We start from the raw sequence: 11,322 nt of genomic DNA, 5'->3' as shown, positions 1-11,322 counted from the left end.
CCCTGGGAACCATCCAGGGATACCGTCCGATACTTGTGTCCCATTGACTTGCATTGGTATCGGGTATCAGTATCGGCGATATCCGATATTTTTCGGGTATCGGCCGATACTATCCGATACCGATACTTTCAAGTATCGGACGGTATCGCTCAACACTACTAAGGAGCGCTCTATTTCGACTACGGGGGGCAATCACATAGATAGTATGTCTGTGTTATGTACAATCAGTACTCGAGCCTTTTTTTTTAATCTTTAGCCATATGGTATTATTTGGTAAGTGAAGAGAAAATGAGATGTTTATAGCTAAAGAAAATAACTTTTTGTTGAGGTTTAAGGATTTTCCAAGAATTCTCCACCTGCTCATACAGATGTACCACAGAAATGTGCATGAAAACAATCAGATGGCAGCGCTCAATTTAGTCAGGATTTTCAGATGTCTTTTTTGAAGAGCTTATAATTAGTGTAATGTCTACACACAGATACAGAACTACTATTTTTACTGCTAATGTTTAAAGGTATCTGTATAAAAATTACCAATTTACTAGAAACTATACAGTCTGGGTGGCCTCTCATCCCAATCCCCCTCCGCTTGGTAGGTAACCAGTAGATCGCACTGGTAGATGCCCTTACAACACTCTGAGGTCTCCAAGGACTGTATTCAACTCGTTTCTGGCTGTTTTACAATCACAGACATGGGGCTCGTTCACACGTCAGTTTTTCCATGTATGAGTGCTATGAGTTTTTTTCAAGAGAAGCTACAGTATTTTACGTATGATAATCTATGAGGCTGTTCACATGTCTGTCATTTTTTGTGGACCGAATAGTCTGTGGAAAATTGCAGAGACATGCCAGATATTGATCCCAGTGTCTGATCAAACATGGCAATGCATGTCTATGCGTCAGCGAAAAAATCAGCCAGCACTCGGATGCCATGTGTGTTCTGTCCACTTTTCACTGACTGATAGATAAGAGAAGGTAAAGAACCAGTGAAAAAAATCATGAAACTTTGACCAAACACTGATGACTCTCTAATGAAAGTCACTGATGAAACTCAGTCATAGGCCACGTTCCCACCTTCAGTATTTGGTCAGTATTTTACCTCAGTATTTGTAAGCCAAAACCAGGAGTGGAACCATCAGAGGAAAAGTATAATAGAAACACGTCACCATTTCTGTATTTATCACCCACTACTGGTTTAGCCTTACAAATACTGAGGTAAAAAACTCACCAAATACTGAATGTGTGAACGTGGCCATATCATCACTTTCAGGTCGCCTTGCTTTTTTTTGCGCTTAAAGGGAACATGTCATGTCATTTTTAACATCTAAACTGAACCCCAGTGCAAGGTGCATCACTAGCACATTTTTTTTCATTAAAAACGGTGCTGTAATCATGTTCAAAACGCACTTTATACAGTCAGATCATACCTGCTCATTTTTCATGCAATTTGATTGATGTTCAGAGTTGCGCCGACGTCACTCGAATCCACTGTAAAATCCCGCCTTTGCCCAGAGTGCAGTGTGGATCGCGCTTCCATAGTGTGGAGTGGACAGCCATGCTTGTACAGTGTGTATCGTGGAGCTGTGCTTGTGCAGTGATGAGCGGGGGACCTGCGTTTCCTAGACACTGCGCGAATGTGCCTGCCCGCTCGACATTGCGCAAGCATGGCTCCACACTGCGCAAGTGCCAGATTTTACAGTGCAATCGAGTGATGTCGGCGCAATGGTATTGCATCATGGATAAGTATCTTCTTATATTTCAAAGCATTGAGGACATCAAAAACTGAGTAAAAATTGGGGGCTGTAGAATTAGTGGTTGGCGAAGGAAACTTAGTGCAGCAGATGAAAGACACATCATGCTTACTTCCCTTCAAAATCGAAAGATATCGGAGGCATGCGCCGAAGGGGCTATAGACTATAATGGTGATGGCAGAGCGAGCATGCTCTCTCCCGCTGATCATTTTTGGTTGTCATCACTAAATAATGCCAGATTTGCACATTGATTCATTTAGCTGAAAAACTCCATCACATGATACTACAAAATGGAGAAAAAGGAGTAATAATTCAATGCAACTTAAGGCCAGGTGCCCACGATCCGGAAGTAGCAGCGCTTTTTTACGCTGAGCATGTTCGCTGTGATAAAAGCGCTGTCATCTATTAAACACAGGTGACTCCTCATATGGTCACTGAACTGTGTGGAATCACCGTGTCCATTACGTTCTCTGGGAGAAATTTGTCTTGTGTCTCTGCAACAGAAATTGACATGCTGCGGTCTGGAAAGACGCTCCGCATGTCCATCTCCGCGGATGATCCGCAGGAGTCTGTAAACGCATAGTGGACATGGAATTTCTTGAAATCCCATCCACTATGCTGTAAGATCTGGACGCTGCTGGTTTGACGCTGCATAAGTACGCAATGTCCAAACCCGCAGAAAAACTGGATCGTGGGCATGCACCCTAACAAACTTTTATTTAATTAAATTAAAACACGATTATTGATGTTCTCAGACTTATCAGTTGTGAAACAGTGAGGACGGGCTGAACTATGCTACGTCTCAGTACAATACATGTTTCAGTCATGCAGAGAATCACATAATATTAAGTGGCTGCTCCTAGTAACATCTACAACCATGCAACAGGTGCAGGCCTGTGTATATAGAGTTATACTGTTTGTAATAGTACCTACAGATGCACATCTGACTCGTTTTTCTCCTTTTTGTGGTATAGTTTTTGGGAGTATACGCCTACATGTAGGCGGACACTCAGATGCAGACCACTATGTCTGAAAGTCCACTTCCTGTAGGCGTACACTCCCGAAAATGTAGAAAGACAGAACTCTTGTTGCGCACCATGCATACACTGTTTTTTTGGTTCTAAACATTTCTTTAAAGAACATATACCATGTTCAGTAAATATAAAACTATATCACAATAATCTCAAAGAAAAAAATTATTGACTATTGTTAAGGCGCTACATTCATTTTTTAAAGATTTGCAACATAAGACATAATGCCGGACTCGTAGCTTCGTAGTTTACATAGGGTATAACAAGGCAATTCTTCACGAGATGTTAATAGAAAATTGTACACAATTCTTTGCAACAGTTCTGAAAATAGCTGGACAAGCGTGAGCTACATTTTTCAGAACTTTTATAGAAGTGAAGAGATTGTCGCCTATGTACAGCGCCCCCTCTCCTTTCACGGGCCCTCGTTCTGAAGATAGGTTCTGGACTCAGAAGTCACATCTTTCGAGCATAGTGTGTGGACATGCCATCAATATTGGAGATGAGTATCTCATTCTAAGGCTTTTACCATGTTATTTTATGTAAACAAAAAGTTATTGGTCTTTGCATTTTTTCTGGCCATTCTGGAGGAATTTTAGTCTAAGTGTATTTTTGATCACCACTTGTTCGGCTATTATGCAGCCAAAATACCAAGGTATTGCATACTCCATAGTAATGAGCCCCATAAAGTTTCCGCTGAAATGTGAGTAATCCCAAGGACAGGAATTAAATATCTTTAGTAGAAAACCAGTGGAGAACTCCCAGGCATATGTCCAGAGAGTGTATAGGAGACATCTAATAAGAAGATGACATTTTCCATCCAGATAGAGTGACATTTTCTCTATGACGAATATTGCAGTTCCGTATATAAAAATCGCCCAAATGCTGCTGACTCCGATCAGTTTCCAGCTGGAGGTGGCAGCCAAATCCCAGGTTGCTGTAAACAATATTTCACATAAAAGTCCATGGATTGCATATATGTACCAACGCCAGAGTCCACTGAGACATGCGACTTTCTGCTTCTGCACTGTCATTGTTTTGCTAGAAAATCACATCCTGAGAAACCAAAAAAATAATCAAAATATTAAAGATCATGACAAAAAATACACAACGTGTCCTACTTGTGCTTTCAGTTGTGGAATCTAAAACTAGGGTTAAAGGGTTATTCCAATCTGTAAACATTATCGCCTATCCATGGGGCCCTAGACTGAGGTTCTGAAATGTCCCTTCTGAATGAAGTAGCTGCCAGGCATGAGCACCATCACTCCATTCATTCTTTATGGGACTGTAGGAGATAGGCAAAGGCTGAATTTGGCCATATCTCACAGTCATATAGAGATAGAATGGAGCAATAGAATAAACAAGTAATCACCTATTCTATGAATAAGTAATAATGTTACTCACTTGTCCCAGATCTGCGCTTTGCTTCACTTACAGTGGTCCACTGAACTCTGTCATACCCCACGTTAGGCTTTGCAGATGGCCCAGTTTGATCCCATGTGATCTATAAAAGGCCTACCAAGACACACAACTGTTCCTTGGTATTAAGAGTTTTAGTATTCTGGAGTTCTGTGTGTTTGCAGCCTTCAGAACCGCTGTTACATGTTCCTGGTTTCCTGTCTGCCTGCGGTCTCCAGTACATCTGCTACCTGCTAACCGATCTCCTGTTTTTCTGCGGCCTCCAGGACCACTGCTAACTGTGCTTGTCTCCTGTCCGCCTGCGGTCTCCTGTACATCTGCTACCTGCCAACCGATCTTTTGTTTTCCGATGGTCTCCAGGACCACTGCTAACTGTACTTGGTCTTGTGTCCTCCTGAGGTCTCCAGTACATCTGCTACCTGCTAACCAATCTTTTGCTTTCCGGCGGTCTCCAGGACCACTGCTAACTGTACTTGGTCTCCTGTCCGCCTGTGGTCTCCAGAACATCTGCTACCTGCTAACCGGTCTCTTGTTTTCTGGAGGTCTTCAGAAGGACCACTGCTAACTGTTCTTGGTCTCCTGTCTGTCTGCGGTCTCTAGAACATCTACTACCTGTTCCTGGTCTTCTGGACGTTGTCCAGTACCTCTACTACCTGTTTCCCACGTGCCTCACCTGTCTGCTGCACTGATAACTGTGTCTCATGTGCCCACCCAGACCTTGGGCTTGGAGGAACCACCTCACCAGGTGAGCCTAGCAAACAATTTCTAGTTAGTGAGGAGTGAACGTGCTGGGATAAGGTATTATCCGAATATGCTCGGGTGCTAACCGAGTGTCTTCAGCGTGCTCAAATACTATGCTTGAGCCCCGGTGGCTGAATGTCTTGCGGCTATTCAACAGCTGCAACACATGCTGGGATTGCCTAACAAACATGCAATCCCTGCATGTGTTGCAGCTGTCGAACAGCCACGGGACATACAGCTGCAGACAGTCCAACATACTTTTCGAGCACTCCGAAGACACTCGGTTAGCACACGAGCAAGCTCGGAGAACACCTTATCCCAGTACGCTCGCTCATCACTATTGGTGGTATATTGCTAAGATATGCAGTGAATGTTTGTTTGACTGAGGCCCGATTGCTGAACCTCCTCTTCCCAGTGATTGCTAGGAAGCAGTAGCAACAGAGCTTGAAGGCATTGCTCCATTTAGACTCCCGTCTCTGCTGCCACAAAGATCACCATTTATTATAATGTCCTTCCCACGTGGCCTCCGTAGAAAGCCAAGTAGGGCCAACAGAAGATAAGTGACATAGCTGTTTGCCACCTCATTTTATCAATAGGTGGGTGTCCTATTCTTATGCCAAAAAGATGAAAAAAAAAGAAGAAAAAATAAGGCAGCACTCCTTTTCTTCAAGTGAAAATCTGTGTTTTAATTCAGACCCACATGGCAAGCGACGTTTCGGCTCTGGATGAGCCTTTCTCAAGCCTTGAGAAAGGCTCATCCAGAGCCGAAACGTCGCTTGCCATGTGGGTCTGAATTAAAACACAGATTTTCACTTGAAGAAAAGGAGTGCTGCCTTATTTTTCTTCTTTTTGGATTTATGCATAGTGGATGGATTGCAATTAATGCCTGTGCACCCGAAAGGCATTTATAGTGTGCTGTTTCACTTTTTTTATATCTACTCTTATGCCACCAATGTCCACCTTGTGTGAACCCCAATCAGGAGTTAAAGGGGTCCTCTCCTCCAACATATGGACCTTCTATTACCATTTTTCAAAGTGCAATTTCTTACTGCACAATTTAAACACATCTCGAAATGCTAGGAAAACTCTTGACAGTATGCAATGCACATCTCCTGACAGAGTATCACAAAATCACTATTTTATTTTCAAAGTTGGTTACACTGCATCAGTCATCTTGGAATATGTCGAGCCAATGGGAAAAGTTAGGAATGACACATCTATCATGAAGTACATGCAGTCGTATCTGTGGTCAGCAGAGCATAGAGCAAAAAACAACTGAGCAGATTGATACAGGTTTGCGGGAGAAAATTTAGGAAAAGTTGTAGCTTCTTTATTGACATCTCTACTGTTTCAATGCTTAGGAGTCCAGTAAGCGGTCTTATTTATTGATTTACAGCCAACCCTGATATGATATCGTTAGCTAATTTTCAGTTACTGAGTAGGACGGCCCACTGGACTCCTAGGAATGGAAAGAGCTGGGATTTGCATAAATAAAATTAATTATTCTCTATTTAGCTCCTCCTCTATAAAATATTGCCCATATGAGGAAATGCATGTACCATGGGACAGGTTCCCTATAAATGAAGATAGGCTGCAATACCAGACACAGTCTGTAGGCAGAGGTAGCGCCGTTTCTGCTTTTTTCTTACAGTTCCATTTTTCACATACCTGACCTCACAGTATTCTGTATATTTTAATCTTAACACAGAAATTGGCAGCACATGACGTTACTCAATTATTGATTTGTAGACATTGATCTGTAGACATTGAACGAGATAAGATAGGATGGGAAGTGTCACGACCAAGCACAATGTTAAATGATAGCGTCAAGGGCCAAAAGTCAAATTAATATTTTACTAGAGCTCAAATACTGGGGTTACTGTACATGACTGTCCCATCACACCAACTGAAAAAAGGGACCGAGATAATGGAAACCGCAGCAGACTGGCAACACGGCAGGTTTTAATTTATTTATGTAAAGTCTAATTAAATCTATAAACTTTATTCACCAAAGATAAAGAATGAGAATGGCTCATTGATGTGAAAAGTATTTGCCCCCTTTACCTATAGTGTATTTGTGACGCTAAACAGATTTTGATGTTTGTGACAGCTACATGAGGTCACCAGGGTATGTGGAGCTGTACAAAGCTATTCTAATAATCTAATGTCATAAGTAAGTACACCCTTGGAAAAGTCCAAAATTATGTGCCAATTAATTTGATCTAAGATGGAACAAAAATGACAAATCTTGTCTTTAGTAAAAGGAATATTGCAGACATTTAGTAATGATGACCTATCCTTAGAATAGACCATCAATATCAGATGGGTGAGCTTCTGCCTCATGTCACCCCCAGCGATCAGCTGATTGAAGGGACCGCAGAACGAATGGGAATAGCTCCGTAAATTGAGTAGTGGCCATGAATGGTACTGCTGGTTTCTCACACTCAACTAAAAAAATATAAAACTTTACTTTTTTTTAACATTACATCTTTATTGTTCATAAATTTGGTAAGGATATTGTACATTACGCAGATAGTAAATATATATGATAACCAGAGATGAGCTAATCTAATGAAATTCAAATTCGCCAACTGTGCTGATTTATCCATAAGATTTAGATTTGCTGCAAGAGAGAGAGCACGCCGCTGATCATAAAACCTTACACTCTACAGTAGAGAAAGAGAACCCCGCTGATCATAAAACCTTACACTGTACAGGAGACAGAGAGGACCCCGCTAACCATAAGGGTCTACACTCTACAACAGTGTTCCCCAACTCCGGTCCTCAAGAGCCACCAACAGCTCATGTTTTCAGGATTTCCTTAGTATTGCCCAGGTGATAATTGCATTACCTGGAAAGGGAAGAATTCCATCACCTTTGCAATAAACATCGGCTCTTGAGGACCGGAGTTGGGGAACACTGCTCTACACGATAGAGAGAAAGAGAGAACCACACTGACCATAAGAGCTTACACTCTACTGGAGAGAGAGAGAGGACCCCGCTGATCATAAGGGTCTACCCTCTGCAAGACAGAAAGAAAGAGAGGACCACACTGTCCAAAAGAGCTTACACTGTACAGTAGAGAGATGAACTCACTGATCAAAAGGGTTTACACCCTACAGGAGAGAAAGAGAGGACCACACTGACCATAAGAGCTTGAAATATACAGGAGATAGAGAGGACCTTGATGATCATAAGACCTTACAAGTGAGAGACAAGGGACCCTACTGACCACAGGATCTAACACTCTACAGGAGAGAGAGAGAAAGGACTCCCCTGACCATCAGAGGTTATACTCTACAGAAGAGAGAGGACTTCCCTTACCAAAAGATCTTACACTGTATAGGAGAGAGAGGACCCCACTGACCATAAGGGTTTACACTCTACAGGAGAGAGAGGACCCCACTGACCATAAGGGTTTACACTCTACAGGAGAGAGACAGAGGACTATAAGCTTACACTCCACCGGAGTCAGAGAGAGGACCCCACTGACCATAAGGGTTTACACTCTACAGGAGAGACACAGAGGACCCCACTGACCATGAGCTTACACTCTACAGGAGAGAGAGAGAGGACCCCACTGACCATAAGGGTTTACACTCTACAGGAGATAGAGAGGACCCTGCTGACCATAAGAGCTTACACTCTACACATGATAGAGAATCCCAATTACCATAAGGGTTTATACTCTACAGGAGAGAAAGAGACAGAGAGAAGGAGGACCCAACTGGCCATAAGAGCTTACAATTTACAGGATATAGAGACTTACCCACTGACTATAGACATGCAAAATTGTTTACTGTTAACGATATCTATAACCCTGTATGTAACCCCTTTTCACATGTACACCACCATGGAATTAATGGTGCTATATAAATAAATAATAATAATAATAGGACAGAGGTTGAATGCTGGACTGAGAGAGGGGAGATAGATTAACCCTTGCAGGCACAACCCCAAGTCACGTGTGAGAGCAGGCACGTGACGAATAAGTGACACCACGGAGTAGGGATCCATGACAAAAGTGCTCTTAAGTTTTGGGATACAACAATGTACAGCATTCCTAAGGCCCCTTTCACATGTCAGTTTTTTGCTGTCAGTCGCAATCCGTCGAATTTTGAAAAAAACGGATCTGGCGACTGATGCCGCCGGATCCGGGTTTTTTCTCATAGACTTGTATTAGCGACGGATTGCCTCACGTTTCATCCGTCATGCGCTGGATCTGTAGAAAATTGTTTGTCCGGCGGCTGGAGACAACAGACAAAGTAACGTTTTTTGTGTACGTCGAAAAAACGGACAGCGACGGATCCAGCGCCGTCCGACGTTTAATAGAATGGAAGCCAATGGCGTCGGATCCGTCTAATGACGGAATCCGGCGACAAATTACGTTTTTTTAACTGAGCATGCTCCGATCCAATTAGCCAGATCCGCTAGTCGGATCCGTCTAAAAAATGGATCCGTCGCATCAGTTTTTTACAATCTGAGACGGATCCATCGATCCGTCGAGCCAACAGATTGTGACCGACAGCAAAAAACTGATGTGTGAAAGGGGCCTTATTGTAAAGTTCAACATTCACTACAGAAACATCCAATGTGAATCGAAAGGACAAACTGAGTACTGATACCTCTACTGATCCCCGAAACTAAGAGGTAGAAGAGCTCAGCTTGTTTTTGAGGTGTATGGAACCATGGACTTTTTAATGAGTCTGAACATTGCTGTGCTTGGGCTCAAGGATAAGCTGAGCACTTCTTTTTGGTTTCAGTGATCGGTGGGGGGTCTTTGGACCTGGACCCCCAGCAAGCAACACCATAGAAAAAAATTCAATCAAAGTAATTTTTCATTTAAGCCATAAGTTGCTTTATGTATTATACCAAGTGAGTGCAGTCATCAGGTCTTCTATGTTTTAGAACCACACCCACTTGGCTAACAAGTCTAGAGTTGCATACAGTAAATAAAGGGACATATCTCAGGAATGGAGAGTTGCAGGAACAAAAACAAAAACATCACCGGATTAAGGGGAACAGCGGCATTCCACCAAGGAAGAAAAGCACAAATTAATAGCAAATAACAGGTTCCGTGCAAATTAAGCCCCATTGTATAATTGTGGTCCATAATATCTTAATTTCATTAATGTTACATGGAAAGTGCTATCCATTTTAGGTGGCAACTTAAGGAGGGTTTTTACTATTTTTTTACGTTGAGCTGGACACACTGTGTAATAGGGGCTGCAGACAGGAATAAAATGTTTTTTGTTATTTTTTCATCTTGCAGAGATATTAATAATTGAAGTATTTGGCACCTGAAGAGTTAACTTTAGTGGGTGTTATCAGATACTTTACAGTGAGGGGTGTGTGCTCCTTTTCGTTTTATGAGCCGCTATCTGAAAATAACCATTTGGCCTTAACTAAAGGTAACTCATTAGGTGACAAATACTTTCGACATTAATATCTCCACAACGAAGAAGAAAAATTACAGAGAAAAAAAAGTTTTATTTCACAGACATCGCGTGTCCAGTTCATCTTGAAAAAATTGCAGAAAGGTCCTTTTTTAAAGAGATACTGCCACCTCAGTAAATGATGGCACTTCAGTAGGATATTCTATCACTTTATGACCACTGGAGGTCTGAGCTCCACAACGCCACCAGTTCTGGGAAAAAAAGGGCTGATGTAAGTGAATGGGGTTGGCTGCAGGTCCCTGTGTGGCAAATTTCCAGAAGCACCTCTGTTAAAGAAAAAAAGTGACATTGATCTTTCTCAGGATTGGTGGTTGGACCCCTTGTCATTTTAAAGTGATGATATATCCTTGTAATAAGCCATCACCTACTTAGATGGGAAAGCCACCCTTAAGGATTTGTTCTTGTACTTACAGAAGAAAGACGTTGTCACGGTTCTCACCTCTTCAGGACACCTTCTCGATGTGGCTCTGTTCAGTACTTGATCACTCGAGGTTGATGACACTTAATCTAGTTAATATTTTCTTAGGCTGAATACTTCACTAAAATTGATCAATATCCTGGATTGTGGAAGCTACTTGAAGATGCAGGACAGAAACATATGTGTGATGTTCGCTGTTCTTTTACAAAGGTCACTAATAACTCCATGCAATAAAAAAGATAGAAGAGCTGAGCAGGTGTTTAATGAACTGATAGATGAAAGATCATCGCTTATCAATAGGCAACGATAAGACTTCAGGTTCACTTTATAATGGTTGGAGCAGATGCGCCTTAGTGCATGACATATGTCACCTATGAACAGTTTGACAGTCTACTTACAGAATTAAAGCTGTTTTATACAATGGTCCATCAACATTTGATTGGCAGGTGTCCTTCACTTGGTAACTCTGATGATCAGATGATTGAAGGCGTTCTGGTGGTATGATTGTG

At 42.1% G+C, this 11,322-nt stretch overlaps 1 protein-coding gene across 2 annotated transcripts; it reads right to left on the bottom strand.

The window, feature by feature from the left end:
* Nucleotides 1-2,304: 2,304 nt before the first annotated feature.
* Nucleotides 2,305-10,928, bottom strand: TMEM229B (transmembrane protein 229B). Of its 2 annotated transcripts, none has more exons than XM_077292232.1 (2): nt 6,499-6,537; nt 2,305-3,835 (listed from the first exon to the last, which is right to left on the bottom strand). In XM_077292232.1, exon 2 carries the CDS (start codon nt 3,811-3,813, stop codon nt 3,334-3,336), a length of 480 nt encoding a protein of 159 aa, XP_077148347.1. In that variant the 5' UTR covers nt 3,814-3,835; nt 6,499-6,537; the 3' UTR covers nt 2,305-3,333. The 2 variants fall into 2 exon arrangements, with proteins under 2 accessions (XP_077148347.1, XP_077148346.1); XM_077292231.1 differs by lacking the exon at nt 6,499-6,537 and adding an exon at nt 10,807-10,928 and having other exon boundaries at nt 2,306-3,835.
* Between the last annotated feature and the right edge of the window lie 394 nt (nt 10,929-11,322).

Source organism: Ranitomeya variabilis, chromosome 2 (assembly GCF_051348905.1).
Source record: "Ranitomeya variabilis isolate aRanVar5 chromosome 2, aRanVar5.hap1, whole genome shotgun sequence".
Lineage (NCBI taxonomy): Eukaryota > Metazoa > Chordata > Amphibia > Anura > Dendrobatidae > Ranitomeya > Ranitomeya variabilis.
This window is presented reverse-complemented; position numbering and strand designations above follow the sequence as displayed.

Bases quoted from the DNA above. Each gene is read 5' to 3' on its own strand.
- TMEM229B (XM_077292231.1), bottom strand. From the start codon at position 3,813: ATGACAGTGCAGAAGCAGAAAGTCGCATGTCTCAGTGGACTCTGGCGT.